The 26,437-nt window shown below is 35.6% G+C and overlaps 1 protein-coding gene across 2 annotated transcripts in view; it reads left to right on the top strand.

The window, feature by feature from the left end:
• The window catches only part of Dmd (dystrophin), a 1,916,788-nt gene that overhangs the window by 1,370,755 nt on the left and 519,596 nt on the right, over nt 1-26,437 (top strand). For both annotated transcript variants that reach the window (XM_048336444.1, XM_048336436.1), the window contains one exon: nt 7,964-8,175. In XM_048336444.1, the coding sequence (XP_048192401.1) occupies nt 7,964-8,175 (212 nt within the window). The remainder of the gene's footprint in view (nt 1-7,963; nt 8,176-26,437) is intronic.

Below are 26,437 nucleotides of genomic sequence, written 5' to 3' on the forward strand. Positions count from 1 at the left end.
AAGTGTTTATGTCTGTTGTGTATATATGTGGGAACAGAATTACGAGTCCAATAATATTTTAAATCTACTTGGAAAGGTGATTATTTATAGAAATTTTATGATGATTCATCTTTTAAAAGAAATTATCATTCCACAATTTCCACTCTGCAGAATGGTTGGTCATTACACAAGGGACCGACCATACTTCTGTTGATTGTCTCTCTGGTATTTGTCTAATTGTGCTTGCATTAATAACAATATAATAAGTATTATTATTATTATTATCTATTATGTTGAATAATAGAAAACGCCTGTAAAATATCCTTAGCTGAGATACAGAAAGACTTTTATATTACTTAGCCTACAATTTGATTAAAAAGACAGGTAAAAAGTCAAGCCAACAGATTCTCTCTAATTTACAATTAATTAAAAAATAACTGTGAAAGAGAGGTCATTAGTCAGTTTTGCTTCATAAGATATTCTAGAACCCTATACCTTTTAATCTATGGCCTTTATGTCAAATAAAGATTTTCTACCAGTAAATATGGAAGGTTTTTCTTTACAAAAAGTAAATAAAGCATGATTAAACCAAACTATATGACAAAGAAAAACACTATTTCTCTGCTTGAGACAGAGATTGTGAGCAAGTATCAGGAAAATAAAGGGGAATGTGAATGACTTGAGCTAGCACTCATATTACGTAAATTTGAAATGCAATAAAAAGATAATGATTTTGTTTGAAGAAGACCGGATGGGGATGCTGGGCAATGGTTGATTTGGGAAGTGACACTTTTGCCTCATTATAAAGAAATATGGGTAATTAAAATCATGTATGAGGATAATTCATTGTTCAGACAGTTATTGGAAGTATATCAAACACTAGGCTGTGTACAAAACTATTTTTTTTTTACTCAGGGCCTGGGCACTGTCCCTGAGCTTCCTTTTGTTCAAAACTAGCACTCTACCATTTGAGCCACAGAGCCACTTCTGGCCTTTTTTGTGTATGTGGTACTGAGTCGTCGAACCCAGGGCTTCATGCATGCTAGGCAAACACTCTACCACTAAGTCACATTCCCAGCCCCAAAAACAATTAATTTTCTTTTAGTGATTATAGTGCTAACTTAGGCTAAATTCCCCAACAAGTAGACTTTGGACTAATACTTAAGAATAAAAGTAGTTTATTTGTAAGGTAATCTCAAAAAGTACCAATAGATGAGAAGAGATGGGGGAAGGAAAGAAGCCAATAATTGAGTCGATTATTGAGTAGGTTATTGCTGTGGGCAAATGTGGTTTAACAACTAATGAAGAAACCCTGGGAGAAAGTGAAAAACATACTCATAGATTTTTGCGTACTGTGGCAAGGGCAGGGGACCCAGGGTAATTAAATTCCAACTCTCCTCTGTCACTGGCTTAATACTATTCCTGATACATTAACTTCCCCAGCGCTTCTGGTCAATGAACTCTGGGCAGGCTAAAGGCTAAAAGCAAGTCCTCAGCTTTGTGGCAGGACACAAACATTTGCTACCAAACATTTGAATGGTATATATTTGGGCATTGAGAGCATCTGGTAAAAATCCTGCCTTTTCCCTTGCTATACCTGTTGTCAAGTGTGGGAGACTGAAATGTATAGATTATAGTAATGAACAGCACAAATTCTAAAAGACTGAGTATCGTGACAGTACCAAGATGGGCAAAAATGACTGCACATAAGATGAATTCTTGCTCGATGACTATGATGTTTATGTAAAAGTTAATTATCAAAGATCTACTTAAAAGACAAAAGAATCCACTATATTTAGAACTATGAAAATAAGCAGGCAAGGCAATCCTATATGTACATTCTCTAGAGTAATTTGGTCCCTAGATATCTGTCTTTGGGGCTGGATATTTTACTTATGAATTCATTTCATAAGGAATTGGAATAGAAAAAGGCTAAGATCTGATGGCAAAAATGTCTTCCTACTGATAAGGCTCACAGAATTATATCATCCAAATGCCATGACATTTTGGTGAGCTTTGGTTCTACGGGCTTTGGAAGTTTTTGTGTAGGAACTCCTCCAAGCATCAAGTTTATTTATCCTGATACCCTGTTAAACTTGTTTTGAACAGGATCAAGGTCCTCTTTAATTTTTCCATTTTAAAGATACTCCCATTTACTCCTCCTCTGATTTTCACACAATCTTTTTCAGACATGTGTTTCCATCAAAAGAACTTCTCTCTCTCTCTCTCTCTCTCTGTCTGTCTGTCTCTCTGTCTCTCTCTGCCAGTCAGAACATTTTATAACGTAGTATTGAAAATGCAATTAAAAATACCTTAAATTAACTAAGAAGAAATGTATTGGCCACTGTCACTAAACAGGTGAGATGTTTCTCAATATTTGATCTATAATTTGATAGTATTTGATAATTTTGACTAAATTGCTAATATTTGATCCAAAACTTAATTGCTATGACCTGATTATACTTTCCTTCTCTGTTTCATGGCTCTATTTGTTTTGTTTAATGTCTTTTAGTTTGTCCCAAGATGAATGTCAGAATATTGCAGGACTACATGGTTTTTATTAAGTAGGAGGCAGTTTCCTTCCTTAATAATACAAATTAAAAATGTTCCTTTGGCTCTGATTAGCCCTGTGAGAAGGATAAGGTCATCCTTGAATTAATCACTAAGTCCAAAGAGACAAATTAAAATGAATTAGGTGATAGCCAAAGATCTAGGAAAAATCTATGCCAAGAAAACCACAAAAAAGGACTCAAAGAGAAGGAACAGTTAATGTTTAGTAGACACCTCAGGAACTCTCCTCCATCTAGTAGTATGCATTTGAACACAATTTTTTTTTCCTCCTTAAGACCTGTGTTCATATTAAAGTTTTCTGTATTTTGGGAAAAAGTACAATTTTTGAAATCTTTTCCATATTCATATAAGTATGGTATTTTAGTTTTCCTCCTGCCTTTTTGCCTTTCATTTACCTTATTGGCTTCTTTTGTTTTATTCAGTACTTTTATGTTCAAATTTCTACAACTCCATTTCATCCCTCTGTTGTATCTGAGCTGTACTCAAAACTGATGAAAATATGTTTGTATTGGTGGTTTCAATTTTTATTTCTCTGCTAGAAATTTTCAGTACCAAACTTCTCTTGCTCCCAAAAATAATTTACCATCTTATAGTCCATTTAATTCAATTGACTAACAAGATTGTTCCTCTTTTGTGGATTATCCTCAAAACCTCCCATTGAAGAGATCCAAGATTAAGTTTACTATCATCTCTCTGATCATTCCAAGTTCTGTGAGTAGATAGCAAATGCCAGCATTATAAATGAATATTTGTCTTCAATTTCATTGTTTTCTCTGAACATAGCATAATGCCCATTATCTAGGAGATGGTAAATAAAATCATGACTGTAACTTATGGATAGATGGATGAGTAGAAATGTATAAAGGAGTAGGTAGGTCTTTCAGTCATTGAGCATATTATAAATTTGTTAAGTATTATCTTATGCTAATTTACAATTACAGATCAGGAGTAAGAAAGTACATCCAGTCAGGTTAGCATGCCATATGCCATTTTATCTTGCAATATTATGCATATATAACCACTTACATAATAATCTTTGTTGCTGTAATTGGACAAACACTCAAATGGTTTATTTGTATAAAATATTGTTCAAGGCTATAAAAGGCCCCTCGTTTGTCCACAATTTAAAATATGTCTATATAATAGCAAGGACAACTTTACTTTATCCTAATATCAAGTGATAATGTTTTTAAAATATAGACTGTATGATATTAAAATGAACAATAGATGTACTAAGTATCCAATATTGTGAATCCTATCAACTTTGATGTATTTATGTAAAAGCCACCAAGCATACTAAAAATTGTTAACATATTAAAATGTCAATTATCTGAGGCTAATATAAAGACAAATTGGAATCAAAGTTTATTTTAATGAAGGTCAATTACATAGAGAGAGAGGAAAAGAGAATACAGGAGACAAAATTAAGTGTAAAGAGTAGATTCTAAAATATGCTCTGACAAAATGAGAAATGTTGTATAATAGAAATCCCAGTTGCTTCTATCATTAATAGAAAAAATATTTCAGAAAGCTTATATAATTTGATTTATATTTAAATAGCTTTCTTTTAAACCAAATATTAAATAGAAGACCAATCAGCAACTATAAAGTCAGAACAGTAATTGTTGTTCTACCCCCTCCAGTGAAGTAAAAATAACAATAAAAATACTCAAAGATTAGAGAGACTGACGTATAAATAGAAGTTAAAAATGCTTAAAAAATTAGAATAAAATATGTTGACTGGTATGGTAACTCAGAGCAAACACCCAAATATAAATGAGCCCATTAAAAACAATAGTCTATCAAGTTCTGATTTGGTTTCTGGGGACCAGATTCTCAATATCAAAACACAATACCTTGTTTTGTAGAGTGCACATAGCTTGAATCCTTTTTCAAATATTCTAAGTGCTTCTTTTTTTTTTTTTTGGCCAGTCCTGGGCCTTGGACTCAGGGCCTGAGCACTGTCCCTGGTCTCTTCCCGCTCAAGGCTAGCACTCTGCCACTTGAGCCACAGCGCCACTTCTGGCCGTTTTCTGTATATGTGGTGCTGGGGAATCGAACCTAGGGCCTCGTGTATCCGAGGCAGGCACTCTTGCCACTAGGCTATATCCCCAGCCCCCCTAAGTGCTTCTTTAATAATTTCTCATACCGCTAGTGGCTTTACTGTGAATTTGTTTGTGGTCTTTTGGATAGATACCCAAAAGTGGGGCTGCTAGGTCATAGGGGAGTTCTATATTTAGCCTTCTGAGGAATCTCCATACTGCTTGCCAGAGTGGCTGAACCAGTTTACATTCCCACCAACAATGCAGTAGGGTTCCCTTTTGGCCACATCCCCTCCAACAATTGTTATTGTTAGTTCATTGCAGCGCAATTTGTCATAGCTAGAATCTGGAACCAACCCAGATGCCCCTCAGTAGACGAATGGATCAGGAAAATGTGGTACATATACACAATGGAATTTTATGCCTCTATCAGAAAGAATGACATTGTCCCATTTGTAAGGAAATGGAAGGACTTGGAAAAAATTATACTAAGTGAAGTGAGCCAGACACAAAGAAACATGGACTCTATGGTATCCCTTATTGGGAGTAATTAGTACAGGTTTAGGCAGAGGATCACAAGCGCCCAATAGCTATATCCTTATGAACACATAAGATGATGCTAAGTGAAATGAAATCCATGTTATGGAAACGATTGTTATATCACAGTTGTAATTAATTTCAACATACCATGTGTATCTGTAGCATCTATTATAGATGATGTTCTTGTATCACCTTTCTGTGGTTGTACCTACACTATATCTGAGTATATTGGAAACCGTGTATACTGGTATTAGGACTAGGAAATTGAAAGGGAATACCAAAATTGAGAGACTCAGGGTAAAAAAAGAAAAACAGCTACAAAAGCAATACTTGCAAAACTGTTTGGTCTAAGTGAAGGGAACACCTCATGGGGGAAGGGGAAAAGGAAAGGGGGTGGGGGGAGGGGGGTATGAGGGATGAGGTAACAAACAGTACAAGTAATGTATCCAATGCCTAATGTATGAAACTGTAAACTCTCTGTACATCAGTTTGATAATAAAAATTTGAAAAAAAATTCTCATACCTTTATATATGCAGCAGCATTAATTTAAAACTCTACTGACATCATGAAATGAGAAGCACAGTTCCACGATGCTATGTTGTATACAGTTTGCTTGTCTATCCATAGCTAGTCTTTGTATTTCTCTGCTCTGTTTTTGATTCTGGAAGGCTGACCTGTGTGTCATTACTGAGCTCCCAGGCCTTCTGGCTTCCAGTTGGTTTAGGCACCAGGGAGTCTTCTTAGGAGATTGAAGAGAGCAGGCAAAATAAGATCAGGATATTTATTCTCCTAATTCCCTGCTGTGAGGTTGCCTCAGGCTGACTATATCCCTTGACAAAAGGTTACTGCTTTTTTTCCAGGTGGTTTCTCATTATAACTCTCTGCTTCTGGCCACTTCTCTTTCTGCTCCTCATTCCTTTGGCCTAGATGTAATAATAGTTTCACTACTATAAGGTTCTTGTATTATATGTAGTTGGTTTCTTATAACTAACTTGTGTTATGATTTGCTACTTTGTAAATAAACCTCTCAGATTACATGGACCAGACAACAAAGGAGTGTCCATGTTAAACCAAGATACTCCACAAAAAGTGAGGAGACACTGAAAAGTTCATCATTGTCCATTTTCTGTTGCTATAGCAGAATTACTGAAACTGATGAAAAGGTTTAATTGAGAAGTCCATGAGCATGATGCTGGCATTTTCTCAGCTTCCAGTAATAACCTATGATGCTTTAACTCACAGAGTAAAGTAAAAAGGCATGAGTGTGCATGTGTAAGATGCTATGTTAGTCAGCTTTCTGTCATAAAAAAATTCTTGAAAGAATCAACTTAGAAAGATTAAAGGTTTGCAACATATTGTCTTTTAAGTATTGCTGTTGCATTGGTTTGATTTGCAGGGGGGTGCTTGGGGAAGAGGGAAGGTGGGAGAAAAATGGAGGAGGTAACAAGTTGGACAAGAAATGTACTCACTACCTTACATATGTAACTGTAACCGTTCTGTACATCTCCTTGGCAATATAAATTAATTTTAAAAAGAGTAAATACAAAAAGAAAATATATGTAAGATGACCAAGATCAAAGCAAAAGCTAATTATGAACAAATATTTGAGGTGTATAGAGAAAATCAAAAGCCCCGTTTGACTGAGAAATGTATTTAACTATGGGGACCCTTTATTGTTTAAAATATGCTTTCACAAAACTAAAAAAAATCCTTTAATGAGGAATTTCACACACCCAGGATCAGTTAAGAGGGTCAAGCAGTAATGACAGAAGCAATCAGAGATCCTTAAGCTACACTAGGAGAATCTTGAACTTATAGGAAATGTGAACTTCTGCTCCTGTCTTCATTTGCTTCTCTGAACTTATAGTGAAGTTTGCCATCAGAAAGAGGGTAAGACACTGTGATCACCTGGAAAAAGAATGTCAGACCATTAGGCAACTGCCAGTGTACATGAGGAGTATTTCCTCCCAGCTCATTAATCTTATTACAACAATATCTTAGGCACACTGGCACTGTAGACACTTTTCCATTACTCCTTTCTCATAACCATCCATACTGCATCATTATCCCTTGGTGTGACTTTATTCTACCATTTCTTGTAATTCCTCATGAATAAACCAACACTGATATATTGGAATATTCATGGGAAATTTAGGGAATCTACCAACGTTGAAAGGCAAAGATTTTTACTCTCCTGAAAATGTCATGTCTGTAGTTGAAAACAATGGAGTGGTCACTTTGTTTCCATAAAATAAACTACTTCCATCCCTATGGGGGAAAAAAAAAGATGTAAGGTTAGCCGGGTGCAGATGGTTTACTCCTGTAATCCGAGCTACATAGGAGTCTGAGCTATGAGGATTGCGGTTCTAAGCCACTCCAGGCAGGAAAGTCTGTGAAACTTTTAAGTCCAGCAAACTACTCAGAAAAAGCCAGAAGTGGTGCTGTGGCTCAAGTCATAGAAAACTAGCCTTGAGCAAAAAGATGATCAAGGACAGCACCCAGGCTCTGAGTTCAAGCTCCAGAACCGGCAATCAATCAATCAACAGGAAATGGTTTGTTTCACTCACAGTTTCAGAGTTTTCAGTTTGTGATCTCTTTCACCTATTTTGGGGGGGCTTGTGCCACATCATTGTGGGGAACACGCAGCAGAGGAAGGGAGTCACCTCATGGTAAAGTGAGGAAAGGGCTGAGGTCTCAATATTGCCTTAAATGAAAATACCAAAATGAAATCCTCTTGTTCAATTAAATATGTTAATTAAAAATTTTCAAATGTCTTCTCCAAGCTAGCATGTACTAGTGATTTATTCAGCTTTTTTTCCTTCCATTCTAGTTGAAAGAATTCAGAATCAGTGGGATGAAGTACAGGAACATCTTCAGAATCGGAGGCAGCAGTTGAATGAAATGTTAAAGGATTCAACGCAATGGCTGGAAGCTAAGGAAGAAGCTGAGCAGGTCTTAGGACAGGCTAGAGCCAAGCTTGAGTCATGGAAAGAAGGCCCTTACAAAATGGATGCAATTCAAAAGAAAATCACAGAAACCAAGGTTAGTATCAAACATGTCTTCTTAAAGTAAAATATTTGTTGTACTAATGACATTGAGCCATGCATTAATATGTAATTATTTTAGTGTAAATTTAAAGGAAAGGTAATTTATAGGAAAATTACATGCAAACTAAAATTAATGGTACTTTTTTGTCATTGAGAAAGTGTCACTATGTAACTTAGGCTAATCTTGAACTCAAAATTCTTCTGCCTCAACCTCCCAAATGGAACAATTTTATGAATTATTATCATGAATGTCTTGACAGTATAGTTTGGAATCACAATAGAGATTATAGGAAAACTGATTGCCCATAACAACCTTAGAACTAATTTTAATCTGAATATAATGAGATAGTATTTAGGAACACCGAAAAGTTGATATGCATACCATACTTCAATCTCACAAAGACAATAATTTGAGCTTAACTTTCCAAGGAAATTTAACAGGTCTACTCCTTTCTTTATATGAGGGACCTGAATGGAGAAGGGAAGAAGTGAGTTGAAAATGAGGTAGGATCTGCAAAACTCATTGTCTGAACTTCAACCCAGTTCATTCATCTCTTCCTTCTCTAGTTTCCTCCTCTTCTTCCACCAAATACTTGATCAGATATCTATCTTCTCAGCAATGTAGTTCCTCAGGATAAAGCTGGGGGTGGAGGGAGAAAAGAGAAAAAAATAAAATTGATTTAACAAATACGTTTTATGAAAAAAAAACTTGCATGGTGCTTTACATACATTTGATCCTTTCAAGTGTTGCATTGAAAGACCAGTTAAAAATACTTTAAATGCTAAATAATGGGTATCCTGTAGGGAATTGTAAGCTGAGAAGTAAATGGTAGGATGCTGATCAGATTGAGTACTTGAGGAAAACTATTGACTTTTCTTTTTTTTATAGAAAAGGTCTATTGCTACATGAGTATTGGAATCTCATGTTGGTTATGTTATCTAAGAAGAATGCCATATATTTAGGGCTTTGTTTGATAAATGGGTTTTTATTTCTTTCTCTTTTTTTTAAATTTGTAAGGAAATGGAAAGACTTGGAAAAAATTATATTAAGTGAAATAAGCCAGAGCCAAAGAAACACAGACTGTATGGCTTCCCTCCTTAGTGCTAACTAGAATGTGTCTATAAATCTACAAGTAGACACAATGAATGATATATACATATTATATGTACACACATACACACACACACACACACACACACTGGGATGCAATAAATTACATAGCACTATAGTCATTTACCTCCTGAGTCCAAAGGAGGATATGCATAGGAACGGTAGACAAAGTCTCAATAGCTAGGTATAGATAATCATATAAAATAATATTCTATGAAACGAAATCCAAGAAAAGGAAACAAGAACATTTCAGTTACTATTGTTTATGCATTTTTTTCTTTTCCTTTTGTCTTGTTGGTTAGTTTGTATTTGAGAGGGTAAGGGAGAATACATAAAAGGTGAAACAAGCATGAACAAATGCAGCAGTGGTGCTCACTAGAGACCATGTGGAAAATGAATGTTGTGGGTGTAGACCTGAGGTAGAGATCTCAAGGAACATGAGTTGAGCCCAGATAAAAAGGTCATGATACGGAGGACCAGCAGTCTAGGATCCCAATTACATGGGAGAAGCATGGACTGAGGCTAACCTTGGGCAAATATGTGAACATCTACCTAAAATAACTTTTTTTAATTTTTTTAATTTAATTGATTTTTTTTTTTGCCTGTCCTGAGCTTGGACTCAGGGCCTGAGCACTGTCTCTGGCTTCTTTTTGCTCAAGGCTAGCACTCTTCCACTTGAGCCACAGCGCCACTTCTGGCCTTTTCTATATATGTGGTACTGGGGAATCGAACCTAGGGCTTCATGTAAACAAGGCAATCACTCTTTCCACTAGGCCATATACCCAGCGCCCCCTAAAGAATAACTTTTTAAAAAGGTCTTAAGGTGGCTGGAGTGACAGAGTGTCTGACAACAAGCATGGGGTTTTGAATTTAAATGCCAGTACCACAAAAGAGAAGATGGTGGGGTAGACTCTTTCCAAGTGGTCATTTGGAGATAAGCTTTTCCAATTTTGTGTAACTCTCATTTAAATTATATAGCTTCCCTACTGCTACTGCAGGAGAGGAAGAAAGAATGTTGTCAGTTAATCCCTGGAGTTTTATATCAAGGCCTGGAATTCTCATTGACCAGAGCTTGTTTACAACTAAATTTCAAGAATAGTAAATGGGATTAATGAGCTCCTAGCCATTCTCTGTCACAGCTACTTTGTCAAATGACTTTCACTTCTATGAAGGCAAGATTTTAATCTACAATTAGAATGATAGAAAACAACACAGGAATCGTGCTGGCAAACCTACGTCAACACCTGTAACAAATTAAAACTAGATCCTTATATATAACCCCGCACCAAAATCAATTCCAAATGGATCAAAGACCTTGAAATAAAATTAGATGCCCTGAAAACCCTACAAGGAGGAATAGGAGTAACACTTGGGCTCCTTGACACAGGATGAAACTTCCTTAATGATGGCCCAGAAATGCAACAAATTAAAGAAAGGGTGGACAAATGGGACTGCATCAAACTGCAGAGCTTCTGCAGGACAAAGGACATAGCTTCCAAAACAAACAGAAAGCCCAAAGATTGGGAGAAGATCTTCACCAGCCATACAACGGACTAAGGCCTCATACCTAAACTATATGTAGAACTCAAAAAATTAAATTCCTCCAAAACAAATCCTCAAAGAACAAACAGCCCCCTCAACAAGTGGGCTAAAGACCTAAAAAGAGATTTCTCTGAAGACAAAATGAGAATGGCCAAGAAACATATGAAAAAGTGCTCTACATTACTGGCCATAAAAGAAATACAAATCAAAACAACATTGAGATTCCACCTCACCCCAGTAAGAATGTCCATTATCAAGAAATCTAACAACAAACAATGCTGGAGGGGATGTAGCCAAAAGAGAACCCCACTACTATGTTGATGGGAATGTAAACTTGTTCAACCACTCTGGAAAGCCATATGGGTAGGGAGGTTCCTCAGAAGGCTAAACATAGAGCTCCCCTATGACCCGGTATCTACTCAAAAGCTTACAAGCAAGACCACAGTAAAGTCACCAGCACCACAATGTTCATCACAGTACGATTTGTCATTGCTAAAATATGGAACCAACCCCTCAGTAGATGAGTGGATCAGGAAAATGTGGTACATATACACAATGGAATTTTATGCCTCTATCAGAAAGAATGATATTGCCCCATTCGTAAGGAAATGGAAGGACTTGGAAAAAATTATACTAAGTGAAGTGATCCATACCCACAGAAACATGGACTCTATGGTTTCCCTCATAGGGAATAGTTAGTACATGTTTAGGCTAGTCACAGCAGAAGATTACAATAGCCCAATATCTGTGCCCTTTTGAAAATATAAGATGATTCTAAGTGAAATGAACTCCATGTTATGGAAACAAGTGTTATATCATTGTTGTAATTATTTTCAACATGCCATGTGAAAACGTACACTTTTTTCTCTTGTATTCCCTTCCTGTGGTTTCACTCCCGCTATCACTATAGCACATCTTAGTACCCTGGATACTCTGTATATGTGTATTAGAACTAGGGAAGGGAAAGGGAACATCAAAATCGAGAGACAAAGGATAAAATGACAAACGACTCTAAAAGCAATACTTACAAAGACATTTGGTGTAAACCAACTGTACAAGTCATGGGAGGGAGAGGGAAAGGGGGAAGGGGGGGGGAATGAGGGAGGAGGTAACAAGTTGAACAAGAAATGTACTCACTGCCTTACATATGAAACTAACCTCACTGTAATTCACTTTGACAATAAAGGGGGGGGGGAAAGAAAACAACATAGGATTTTAAATTTTATCATTAATTTTGTTCAAAGCAAAATCTTAAATGGATCTGAAATATTTGCTCCCAGTCATCATTTTCGTAATAGATGAGTATAGGTGCATTAGTAATTTCTACTGAACACTGCTAGTTACTGTTCTATGTGAAATATAGAATCCATGCAGTTATTCTTGAATGACCTAATCATATCCACATTATAATATTCTTAAATTTAGGGTAATATTAAATTAGAGATCATAGCAACAACTTGCTAATGGGAGAGAAGGAATAGTTTGGTCTAGATCCTTGAAATAAGTGTAAGGAAAAAGGCATATCGTGATATGCTTGTATAGGGAAAGAGCGTCTAGAAAATGGCAAATGAGAAATTATTCTTAAAAGAATATTAAAAAGATTAGAGTTTAGCAGCTCTTGAAAAGATAAAGAATTTCAAATAAAAGAATGAACTGAAAAAGGAAATAATGGAAGAAAAAAATAGAACAATATCATTGTTCACAACAGGGTATTTTAAATACCCCAAAATATGATTGTATTCTAATTACCATCCTGGTCAAGCTTAAAATACAAAAATATTTTTGAATAGTCAGTTTGAAACTATACCATAGAAATGGCTAGGCCAGTATCTATGCAAGTGGATATTTTTAGTTCATGTTCTGTATGTATAATTCAATGATATGCATTGCCACACAGTTGAAATAAGTTTATAAGACAGATAAAGAAGACTAAAGTTGAATGGCATTTACTAATACTAAAAGTAATCCTAATGCAATAACAACATCTAGTGACTGATCATTATTTGTCAAAACTACACTAGTCACTCCATATATATTGGCTTATTTCATCCTCTCAAATATCCCAGATAAGAACTGTTCTTGTCAATAGACAGCACAAAACAAACTGAAGGATTGAGAAGTCCAGTAAAAGCTTTTTGCGGCAACAGAGTTTTAATGTAACTGCATAGCTATTACTTTGGTAGATTACCTCATAAGCTTCCTTTTGCTTTCATTGTATGGCTAAAACAACTTAAGAACATACTTTGTGAATATCTGAAAGAGAGACAACTATAACTGACAAAAATATGATGCTACTAATAAACCATCTTGTGGAATAGGGAAATATTTGTATACTTATTTTCTGCTTTGGCAAATAAAAAGATAATTAACAAATTGAACATGGTTTTAGATATATACTATTTTTAAGTTTCAACAATGGCAATTCATTTAAATTCTAAAAAGAACAGTAGTTCTTTTGTTGGGTTTCAATGAGCCTCCAGGCTTATTTCCATAGTGCTTATGCTAGTTTACATATGATCACAGTGCTTGTGGTTGCCTTTCATTGATGTTTATCAGTAATAAGCGTAGTCAACACTGATTGACTTATTTTTCGGTCATAACTCAATCTAGTCAACTTCTTACAAGGTTTATTTAATTCAGTCCTCTACTGGGTACTTATTGTTTAGCCTGTAAGTTTGGTAACAAATAAAGTGGAGAACTTGTCCTTATGTCTAATGCCTTCTCAATATTGAATATTAGCAAGATTACCACTTTGAATTTTCTATTAAGAAGAAAGAATGGGGGGCTGGGGATATAGCCTAGTGGCAAGAGTGCCTGCCTCGGATACACGAGGCCCTAGGTTCGATTCCCCAGCACCACATATACAGAAAACGGCCAGAAGTGGCGCTGTGGCTCAAGTGGCAGAGTGCTAGCCTTGAGCGGGAAGAGACCAGGGACAGTGCTCAGGCCCTGAGTCCAAGGCCCAGGACTGGCCAAAAAAACAAAACAAAACAAAAAAAAAGAAGAAAGAATGGAATTAGACACAAGAAGATACTAGAAAAGTTTATCAAGATCTCCTTCCTTCAAAGCTCTCCTGGAGACTATGTACCTAATATTAGCAAGAGAACCTCTGAACCTCATAAAGCATAATCAGAGGTGTAGAGCTAGGATTACAACAACCACTAACCTTGTAGCACCATCCTGGAAAATACTCTCACTATCACTAATGAGCAGTAGCTAAATGGCCTCAAAGTCAAGCACAGCACCATGATTTTTTTTAAGAATTTCTATCAATCATCATAGCTGAATCTTAAAAAAAAGTCACCAACAATCCTCATATATTAACAATTATAATTGCTAATCCTTATCTATAATCCCTTTTAGATATGATCTACATGTACTTAATTATCCTAATAATGTATGCAATTTATCATATCTGATGTGCATATTTAATAGGGTGCATAAATTTCATCAAGGTTGCTATATGACTTTTAGTCATTTTCCATATTTAGCTATTTTCTTACTGGGTGGACATTTTAGAAACCTGCTTATGTTTGGAAAAACATATTGGACAAGAAATGGAGATAGTAATAACATCCTCAGAATAGAAATTAAATCTGAGATGGTGTCTGAGAACAGTCTACCTTAAAAAGTGGTCAGAGTAGTAAAGGGAAATTGCCACAGTAAAGCCCTGATTGGGCAGAACAGACTACAGATAACTATGGTCTCCATTTTTACTAAGTACTACGTCATTAGAAGATGTCCATTATTTATCATTTCTTTCTTAGCTATATTTGTAGTCCTTATTTTTTCTGAAACAAATGCATAAAGGTAGAAAGTAGTTGCCTTTTGTTAATCACATATCTTTATTTGAATTCCTCCACAGGCAAGGTACAATAATACTATTTTGGTTAAAAAAAAAGATGTTAAGAAAAATCATACAAGATTTCCACCCTAATCAAAATCCCTGCCAGTAGGCCATGATAGAATCCTATGAGAAATGATGCCATTTAAAAGAAGTAAAACCTGTGTGTCACTGGCACCTAGAACTTCCAGCAGTAATCATCATCGGATGTATTTCATTTAGCTGGGTCCATGTTTGTTCACAACCTATTCCATAGGCTAGAAAGACTGGTCCAATCTTGGCAATGGATTCTTTAGAAAAATTATTTCTTTATCATTAAAACTTTTTTCCCATATCAGAGTGATTTGCCCAGGCTCAGAGTTTTCATTTATTTTTTTCCCTTTCAGCTTTTGAAAGAGAAATTCCTTTTTTGTCTGCTTTGTGATTGCTTTTGTGTCAAATTCAGCATAAAAGCTTTTCAAATGTGATGGCATTAGCTGTTTTGTGCTTGGCTGAGCTGAGAGTACATGAATTCAATAGAGAAGTGAAATCTTGTTTGAGCCTAGCTGATTTGGTAATATAATACTTAAAACTACCTGAAGCGAGAAATCCAATAATTTTCAAATTACTAAATAAACATTTCCAAGGCTGTAAAATCTCTATGTTTTAAAGACATTCTTTAGGGAATTTATAACAGATACACTGTAATCATATAATTATTTTTCAAACTTGAACTTGTTATAAATAATAACTACAGTAGCTATTTGAGAATCTCAGATTATTTCAGTAGGAAAGAAGTAATTAGGGAAGAACTTCTGTTGGAAATACATAAATAAAGTCTTTTATTTTGAATTATTTGTGTTGGGAAGGATGGTATCACATACTGTTCTATCTATCTTAAAATATATGCAATAATGGAAATGGGATTCTTCTTTTATATATTTTGTTATTTTTGTTTAGATACATAAAACTAACTGTGCAAATTGGCCCACACTAGTAATTTGAAGTTCAGATTTCTGATACAATAATGATACACATTATCAGAAATTTTTTTAAGGCCAACCATTTCTTCATGTATTTTTTATTTCTTTTTTCTGTCCCCTAAAGCCTTCACAAGATTAAGGAGAATCAATAAACCAATAGTGCTTTTCCTCTTAAAGTATGTATGAAGCTATTAAACTTCTCAAAGCATATAGAGTGCATCCTACATCTCTGATAGAACACAGATAGCATTGGACTAGTTTTCCCAGGTACTGCTATTTCTTATAAATATTTAATGCATTCTCACCATGTCTTGAATTACTTTATGCTCTGATTTACCATATTTTCCTAGATTTCTTTATGCAGCTTAACTTCTTTCAGGTTTGACAATGTAATGTGGCAACTCTAGGAATCTACTCCTCTACAAATGCAATGGGCATGCTGGAAAAAGTTATTTAAATCACATTTTCTGAAAAATTAACCAAGGTTTAGCAGCAGTATCTTAACTTTACATACAAACTAACAGCAAGGTTTGACAGCTTTTACTTTTACCCTATCATCTTCTCCCAGCTCCAAAGTAGTCATGAAGATCAGCTATGACAATTAGCGGCCTTGTAGCCACCAGACAGTAGACAGGATTGGAGTTGCTCAAAAAACCTATTGTACTTTCTGATCATTGTCACTATTTCACCTATCTTATAGCTCTCTGAGGAAACAAATAACTATCCATAGAGCCATGCTATTATTTGACCTGATTTACAGATTATTCCCCGGGAAAAGCTGTACATCTTGGTTTTTTTTAGTTATTTAGCATATCAGCTTCCTCAAGCCAGTACTTGTTAAGATAAATATCAGTCTGGACAAAACTTTAAGTGAAGATGTGAGAAGCAAAATGTTCCCAAGGATTTTAGAAAGTTTTGGCATATTCCTGAAGGACAGAGAAAGCCTTCTGCATGTCTTAAAAGCAGTATCAGTCAAGAGATAGAAAAGACTAAGGTTGAAGGGTGAAAAAATGCAGGAGGGAAAAGAACTTTACAACTTGTTGAGGGGTGAGTTACGGGGGGAGGGAAAGTGAGAGATAAATGAGGGAGACAGTAATAATGTTTGACAAGAAATGCACTCATTATCTTACATATGCAACTGTAATGCCTCTGTACATTGCCTTGATAATAAAATTAAATTAAAAAAAAAAGAGGTAGAATGGATAAACAAAAGCCAAATAGAAATTCTGGAGTTCAAAAGACAACAAGAATGAGTTTTGCACCAGAGGGTCTCAAAAACAGATTTCAGCATATAGAAGAGAAAAGAATCAGCCAACTTGATGATAGGTCAGTATTGACCAGCTAATCTGAAAAAAAAAACACCAAAAATTAAGAAAATATCTAAAGCAATTCTGACACACAATTAAAGGAAGGAATAAGCAATTCAACAAAAGTTAGATGCTTTTCATTTTTAATATTAACGAGACTATCTAGACAGAAAAACACTATCAACAACAAGACCTAATCTGAGTGACACTCCACCTAGTAATGCATTCTTCTCAACTGTACATCAAACACTAACAGACTATATTGTGGACCTTAAAATAAATCTCAATATGTGAAAAATGATTAAAATCATATAATTTAGATTATTTGGTTACAGAATGAAATGAAAGGTCAATTATAGAAGTACACTTAAAATTTACACATGAGAAAATTATATAACGTATGCATAATAGGTCAAAAAAGAAACAAAAACTAAAACAAAATGCTTTGAAAAAAAGAAAATAAAAGCAATATACCAAAACTTACGGGAAGCAGTTAAAGCAGTATTTAGGAAACAATAAGTACTAATAACTAAAAAGAAAATCTCACAAAATCCTCTTTACAAGTAATTGATGCAGTTCTTATTATGTCCTGGATGTAGTTTTATATAAGATTATTCTGTATGTGGAAGGGAAAGGGAAACACAGAAACAACAGGACAAAGGATGAACTAATGCAACATTGATGCTCACTTGACACTAGGTTGGATAAGAACCTTACAACATGGTGGGGGAGGGGATTAGGGAAGGGTAAGTGGAAGATAATGAGGGAATGGGATAAAAATGATTAAAAACAAATGTACTTGCCTGCTCTGGCTCACTCCTGTAATTCCAGCTAGTCAGGAGGCTGAGATCTGAAGATTCCATTTCAAAGCCAGTGCAAGAAGGAAGGTCCATGAGACTCATCTCGAATTAGCCACCAGAAAACCAGAAGTGCTTCTGTGGCTCAAAGTGGTAGAGCACTAGCCTTGAGCTGCAGACCTCAGGGACAGTGTCCAGGCCCAGAGTAAAAGCCCCATGACCAACAAAAAAAAGTGAACTCATTACCTTACTTATGTAACTGTAACCCCCTGCTCATTACCTTTTAAATAAAAATAAAATCTAAAAAAAAAGAAAAAAGAAAGAATCTAAATGAGTAGTGCAATCTTCTACATTGAGCAAAAGAAGTGAAAAATTAAATCTAAAGCAAACTGAAGTGGGAGATGTAAAAATGAAAATAAATGAAGTAGAGAAAATAAATATAATGGAGAAAGTCACTAATCAAAATGAAGTTTGGGGAGGAAAATCAACAATCTTTAGCTAAATTAAATAAGAAAGAAAAGAGAGAAGTCTCAAACTAATCTAAGGATACAAGAAGGTACATTGCCAGCAATTGTATAGAAATGAAAATGTTTTTTGCATTTTTTCCTTTATTGTCAAAGTGAAGTACAGAGGGGTTACTAACTAGAAAATCCTCTGATGAAAAATATAATGAGAATTTAAAAAATTGGTCCCAATAAAATATGCAGGCCCAACTGGCTTCACTGGTGAGGGCTACAAAACATTTAAAGATTAACCATAGTCTTTCACAATCTCTTGTAAAAATGGAAATAATTACTTCTCAGTAGACAAAAATATCATGGAAAATAGTGAAATAAATTTAAAATATACTTTATGAATATAGATTCAAAAAACTTTACTGGGCACTGGTGACTTACACTTGTAATCTTAGCTGCTCAGCAGGCTGAGGTCTGAGGATTGTGGTTCAAATCCAGCTCAAGCAGAAAAGTTCTTGAGACTCTTATCTCCAATTAACCACCAGAAAACAGGAAGTGGCACTGTGGCTCAGGTGGTAGAATGCTAGCCTTGAGCTGAAAATCTCAGGGACAGCAGCCAGGCCCATAAAGATTAAACAAAATATTCTCCAACCTAGTATAATAATTTAATTTTTTTGTTCACAGCTGGTGCTCTACCACTTGAGCCACACCTCCAGTTCAGCATTTTGCTACTTATTTGGAGATGGAGCCTCAAAGACTATTCTGACTAGGCTGGCTTCAATGTATAGTGCTCTGGATCTCAAACTCTTGAGTAGCCATGATTACAGGCATGAGCCACTAGCACCTGGCCTAATACAACAAAAGTTTTTAAAAGAATTTTTATGATAACCAAGAGAGATTTTGCTCTGCAATGCAAGATTGATTAAACACTTAAAATTAAACTAATATAGTATGCTATAGCAATAATGTAAAAAAACAAAACTTACCTGACCATCTTAATAGATGAAGAAAATACATTTAACAAAATACAAAATTCCTTTCATGACTAGTTGTCATCTTACATTTTGCACAAAGAAAACAAATGGAGACGAGATGAAACTTGGTGGAAACAAATTCCAGATCTACAAGAATAAAGAAGGTAAAGGAGCCACATACTAGTGGCTTATGCTTCGCTGCTCAAGAGGAGGAGATATGGAGGAACATGGATTGAAACCAGCCAGAGCAGAAAAGTCCTTGAGATTCCATCTCCAATTAACTAGCCAAAAATTGGATTGAAGACATTTCTAAATTGGTAGAGTACTGCCTCTCAATAAGTAAGTCAGTCTAGTGAGTATGAGGCCCTGAATTCAAACACAGGTCCTGGTAGAAAAGAAGTAATTTCCCTAAAGAAGACGTACAAATAATCTTATGTATGTGAGAAGATGATTATTGTCATTAGTCTCAATAAAAACCACAATGAGGTAGCACTGCATATCTATTAGCCTGGGTAGAGTAAAGAAGAGAGACAATTATGAGTGTGACAAAATTGTAGAATAATTAGAGACATCATTGATGGGAATTTAAAATGTGGAACAATTGATAAATGTTTGACATAAAGGTACAAAAGGTACAAAATTTCAATTTTAAGTATATACTCAGGAAAAATGAAAATACAGGTGCACAAAATCTTTGTAAAATATCGTTGGCAGCATTATTCCTAATAGCTCCAAAGCAGAACCAACTGAAATAACTATTTGCTAGTGAATATATAAACATAAGGTGCTATCAACAATGAAATACTATTCCACTAAATAAGACTGAACAATGTCATTGCATTAAAAAGAATGAAGTACTCATACATGCTATAACATGAAGAAACATCAAAAACATTGTGCTACTTGACATAATTCAGCCACAAAAGACTATGTGTGATATGAGACCATTTATATGAAATGTCCAAGAAAGGCTGGGAAATGGGGAGAATGGAAAGCATAAAGTAAATGGTAATGGTATATGATTTCTTTGGAGGGAACAAAGTGTTCCAAAATTAGATTGTGGTGGTAGTTGCACATTGCGTACATACGAAAACATCACTAAAGACTGTATTAAATTGTTGTATTTAATACTATATAAATTATCTATCAGCAAAGCTGCTTAAAAAAGTATTTCTACACCTCATGAAGACTTTTCTTTTCATATTTTTGAAAGTATAAACGTAGACTCTCTTGGCACAAGGACATCCTGGAGATTGGGAATAATAATACAGTCTACTGCCATAGGCTCGTGGATTTTCAAAAGTCACTGAGAAAATGCCGTTTTTCTGGGCATCTCTCTGTCCTCCAGCATTCTCTCTAGAGTCACTTCCATTCAACCATGTCCACACCCTCTCAACCAGGCTTCTCTTAGATGCCTGGGGTAGCTGGATGATTTGTTAATTACAACACAGCTTAAGCGCTTAATAAAGTCAGCAAATTAAAGAGAGAGCCCAGATAAAGAGAATGCTTTCCAAAATGTCATAATGAAATTAAGGTAATGAAGCACTTGGAGGACTCTCCTTCTTTCCTTTTGTATAAAACTTATTCCAAAGAAGCTGGAAGAGAAATGGGGCCTGAGAGTAAAGAGGGGAAAAAATAAATTGTATGCCATTAGTTTAATTATAAAAATTCATTACATGAAGCCATGTACGACAGAAAATAATGGAACTCTAATGGGTTGGCCGATAACACATTTACTAGCCTGCTCTCAGCTTGTAGTCATTGTTGAAAGGACAAAAAAAGTAACAACATTGGTATGTAGTTCTCAAAGCTATTGCAAAGATTAATCATTTCCAGTAAGCTGGAAAATGAGGGCCATTTTCTTAAATAGTATCCATTGTATAGAATGTTACCTTCCAAAACAGAGTTGTTTGGTGATGTCAAAGGTTTAATAGATGATTCTTGAAGTTAATGGTGAGAAGCTTTACTTTGGAAATAGGTTCTTTACAGATTTTTTATAAATTTTATATTATAAATCCATAAAGAGCTCTTATAGGTCATTGAAATTCATATAAGGAAGAAAGACATTGGGCTTCTTTTCCCAATAAGGATTTAAACAGCATAAATTCACACTTGGGATTTAATTATTTAGTGATTTAAAAAAGTAAACTAAATGTGTGTTTCTTTTCTGCTGTCTTTGTTTGGTAACATCTTACTCTATTATACACAGTAATTTTCCAAGCATGTTAAAATCATTAAGGAGAATATTTTGTATTATTCAAGGCTCATTTCCTTTGTATGGGAGCTTGACTTTTCCTACTGTATTGACCCAGAGTTAATAAGAGTTGAAAGACTAGATTATTTGCGATACTTCTTTTAGTATATTACCTTAAACAAGTCACTTAACTTTGAGTTTTGTTTTTGCTAGTACAGATTTTTAACTCAGGGTCTTGCATGTATTTTTACATGTTGCTCAGCTAGTGTTCTACCACTTGAGCCAGGCTTCTAAGCCTGAATTCTTTGTGCCCTTGGGCTTGAACTCAGGGCCTGGGGGCTGTCCCTGAGCTTTGTGTGCTGACGTCTAGTCGTCTACCACTCAAGAAGCTCAACTTCTGGCTTTTTGTGGAGGTTAGTTGCCCCAACTGGCTTTGAAATATGACCCTCAGATCTTAACCTCCTCAGTATGAAATATTTGAGGTGAGCCACTGGGCACCTCATCTTAGTTACAGAGCTTTTATATTGCCATGTAAATGATTGTGAGAAGCATAACAAACCAAAAAGTGGTAACAAAAGATGAAAGTAGGTGTACCGGCAGGAATCATATGTCTGAAATTTTTCTAATCCAAGGAGAGGGTTAGATTTTATTTTATATGAAATACTGAAAGGTTTTTACAAAGGAATGACAGAAGTTCCATCTAAATTGCAAAAAAGATGGAAAGGCTCCTGTGAGTACAGAAAAAGACAGCAAATACAAAAGCTTATTACAAATCTGAGCAAGAGCTGATGGAGGCCTAGATTAAGCTAATGACAACAGAGGTTGAAGATTTAGACATTGAGAGAAATGATGAAGTACCTCTTTTGACATTATTCTCCCTGTCTCCACTTCCAGTTGAGGATCCATTTGCAATCAGAATACTGAGCCAGGGATAGACTCTAATATTTAAGGGACAGGCCATAAAAAGGAATACTCAAAGCACATAAAAAATCCAAGACCATTCAAAGAGAAGGAGCAAAGAAAGAAAACAACTTGAAGGAAATCAGAGTAGTCAACAGCACTAGGTGCTACACACTCATCAAGTTAATGATAATCTAAGTCTTCCTACAGGCCTTGGCCATTGATAAGTGAATCATTTAACTCTTTGTGTAAAAAAAGATGTAATAATAAACAACCTTAAAATATCAGTGGCATCCAACAATATGAGCTTATAATAGCTTTCTACGAGTTTTCAGAGCTCTTCCTGCTTCCCTTGATCTGGTGGTTCTGCTGCTCCATGTCACTCATTCTATTCCTGGGGATGTGTAGGCTATTTCAAGGTATGTTTGTCCTGTGACCTTGGAGAAATGCAAAAAGACTGTTTCCGCTGCACAAACACATTTCATTCTTCCGCTGGTATCATTTCTATTAACTTCTTGTTAGGATTAGGCAAACCAAGTCACATGGTCAAGCTCCATAAGAGCAGAAAAGTAAACTCTGGCCTTTTGGAGGCACATCAAAGTTACATAGGAAAGGGCATGAATGGAGGCATAGGTAAAGAAATGAGGGCAGTAATTCAATTTGCTGCATGACATCTGTCAGAATAGTTTAAGTGGAATAGGGATAGCATAAGCCTGGTTCTGATGAATTGGAAAGTGACAGAAATGTACTCAAGTTGAGATATAATGACCTTCTGAAACAGGTAGCTGTGAAAGGAAAAGAAAGTGATAGAAATCAGATTGATGATGTTGTTGTTTAAGGATGAGAGACATCCACTTAGTTGAAGGTGTAGAAAAGGACCCTGAAGAGAGGCAAGAAGTTGGAACACACAAAGTGAGAGGAAGTACACGAAGGAGGATCCTAGAATAGATGGAAGCACATATGGTGAAAGCAACTTTCTGTAGCAGGAGAGTAGCCTCTTCCTAGGAGACTGGGGAGAAGATGTAAGATGTAAAGTGTGATGTTTCCCAAAATGTATGCTTGAGGCATCCAAGTACCCCTGTGGAATTGTCAGTGAGGTCATTTCCCATGAGATTTCTTTTTGTTCATATCATCGGGATTCAGTTAGGAAAACACTAGATATTTCATAGCATGGGAATTTAATACAGAGGATTGGTTTTATGGAAGGAAAGATTGACAGAGATCCTGGAGCCAAGTACCAATGTCTCACTTCTATAATCCTAGCTACTCAGAAAGCTGAAATCTCAGGATCTTGGTTGAAACCCAGCCCAGCCAGCCAAATTCATGACACTCTTTATCTCAAATTATACACGAAAAAGCTACAAATGGAGATGTGGGTCAAGTACTAGAGTGCTAGCCTTGTACAAAAACACCGATAGTTCAAGGTCCAGAGTTCAAGCCCCCCCCCCCCCCACACACACACTTCTAAGAAAATTCTGGCCCTATTCAAAGGTTTGACCATCTACAGTATCTCAAAAGTACAATAAAGTGAAAGAATGGATCCAAGACTGAATAAACTCTTAATTGAAATTAGCCAATTTATTGCCCAGTTATGCATTATGATATTGTTGAATGGTATCTATGCTATTTGAATCCACAATATGTCCAGTTTATGATTTTCTCCAAAACATCATATTAAATGTTCGCATAAATTTCAGCATATATGTTGTGTTGAACTGGGATGGCAAAAGTCGGAAAGGTTTCAATTTAATGCCCTAAATTTGAGGAGAGAATATCAAAAAGTAAATGATTCTGCTAATTCTTGTCATTATCCTGAAATAAAATTAGATATACAATTTGTCGTTCAAAACAAAAAGTAATAATAATAAGCTCTTAGATTTTTGCTCGTAGAGCTATTTTTTCCCATGAATGCCTTAGTTCAAAAATGCACTCATACTCTCCAAGGTAAAAATCACTGAAATCTAGTTTGTAGAAGTTTGAATCTATAAATTTATTGAGGTTTTAGTTTACAATTTTCTAAGCAGTTTCATTTTAATTCTGACACCAGGTGACATGCCTGAGGAATAAGTAGATTAAATGCCCCTATCCTATTTTGTAGATGACAACATCCGAGCTCACAAGGTTAATGATTTCCTTAAGATCAAACTTGCAAAACAAGGGACAAACAAGACTTCCTAGGAAGGTGGCTTTTTGTTACCCCTCGCAGCTTTTCATGAAGCTCCTTTGAGAGAGTCATTAAAAATTTTTGGAAACTAGTTCATCTGGAACAAATGTTTATTTCACTTGGAGGTTAATATCCCAAGCCACATTTTATAAGAAATCTTACATAATGCTCAACCTTAAATTTTTAATTAAGTGCCTATACACTCACTTTTATCTCCTAAATTAAAGGGTGCTCTTTATAGCTCTTATATTTATAAACAGAGTCAATAAAACAGCCAGCCTCTTTGCTTTCCACTCAGTAGGAGCTCAAACCATGGTGAATATGGATTTTTTTAATATATACAAAACTACTAGTAGTAATAGTACCTGTGGTAATGATAGCTAATTTTTAATTAATTTTTTGGCTATGCCAGACACTTTTTATATTTTCTCTGAGTATTCTAAATTAATATTCATAATCCTCTTTTTATGTAGGTATTATTAATATCCCTGTTTATCAAAGAAGGAAACAGGCACAGATAAAATAATAGCTTTCCCATTTGTCACATAAGGATCAAATGATTAAACCAAACCCAGTACATTTGTTTTATTGTCCAGAATTCTTGTGTATGTATATGTGTGCATGCCTGAGCCACAGATTGAACTCCGGGCGTGAGTGGTGTCTCTTAACTTTTTTATTCAAGATTGGTATTCTACCACTTGAGCCATACCTCCACTTCTGGCTTGTTTTTGCTGGTTGACTGAAGATAAGAATCATATAGTGTTGTTTTTTTTTCCTGCTTGGGTTGACTTTAAACCTCAGTCCTCAGATCTCAGCCTCTTGAGTAGCTAGGATTATAGGTGTAAGGCACCAGCAACGGGTCCCAGGCCTTTTTTTTTGTCAGTATTTTTACGGGATTTTAAACTTAAGACCTTATGCTTGTGGCTGGGACTCTACCATTTGAGGCACACTTCTAGCCCAGCTTTAAGTTGATATGTGCATGTGTATGTGTGTGTGTGTGTGTGTGTGTGTGTGTGTGTGTGTGTGTGTCTGTGTGTCTGTGTGTCTGTGTGAGTGTGTGTGTGTGTGGTTTATTCTTTATTATTATTATAAATGTGGTGTACATAGGAATTATAGTTACATAAGTCAGGCAGAGTACATGTTTTTTTGGACAATGCCACATCTTCCCTGGCTCTCTCCCAGTTTTTCCCTCCCATCCCCCCACAAAAGTTTTATAGTTCATTTCCAACATAGTATCCATTCAGTACCATTGCTACATTTGTTTTCACTTTATTCCTCCATTTCTGTGCCTCCCCTTACACTCCCAAAGTCATATAAATGAATAAATAAAGGACAAAAGAAAACAAAACTGCAAAAAGAAAAAAAAAAGAACTCTTGATAACTTGACTATATTGAAGATGGAGTTTAGCAAGCAGACTTTTTTGCCTGGATTAGCTTTAAACCACAATCTTCCAAATCTCAGCCCCCAGAAAAGATAGGATTACAGGCATGAGCTGCTGTTACCGATTTTATTTTCTTTTCCTACTCTGATCTTGTGGCTAGCCACCAATTTTATCTTAGGTCCTTAGCTCATGAGTCTAAAGAAATCTATGGGAAATGAAAGATGACTGTGAATATATGTGATTTATTTGAAAGAGAAGAAAGGAAATAGAGCTTTTACTAAGGAAGAGGGTCCTATTAGAGCATTGGCAAATAAGTGGCTGAGTCTAGAGGTTTTTAATCTGCATAGCTTTGGGTGTTGCTAACTTTTATGATAATTAGGTATTTGGGAGGTGACTTTCTCATTGATTGGACCCATAACATTCTGATTGATTGTGACCCTTTAGCCATTGGGATTTGAAATTGACCAATAGTTTAGAATTTACCTATAGTTCACATTTAGATCTGTCACACCATCCCCCTCTGTGTCCCAGGGAAAGTTAGAATGTTTGTAATTTTTCTACACAGTAGTTAGCACATTGCCATCTGCCTAGAAGAGACTTTTCGGGAACCCATTTCTCTCTCTGC

This window comes from Perognathus longimembris, chromosome 28 (assembly GCF_023159225.1).
Source record: "Perognathus longimembris pacificus isolate PPM17 chromosome 28, ASM2315922v1, whole genome shotgun sequence".
In the NCBI taxonomy this organism is placed as follows: domain Eukaryota; kingdom Metazoa; phylum Chordata; class Mammalia; order Rodentia; family Heteromyidae; genus Perognathus; species Perognathus longimembris.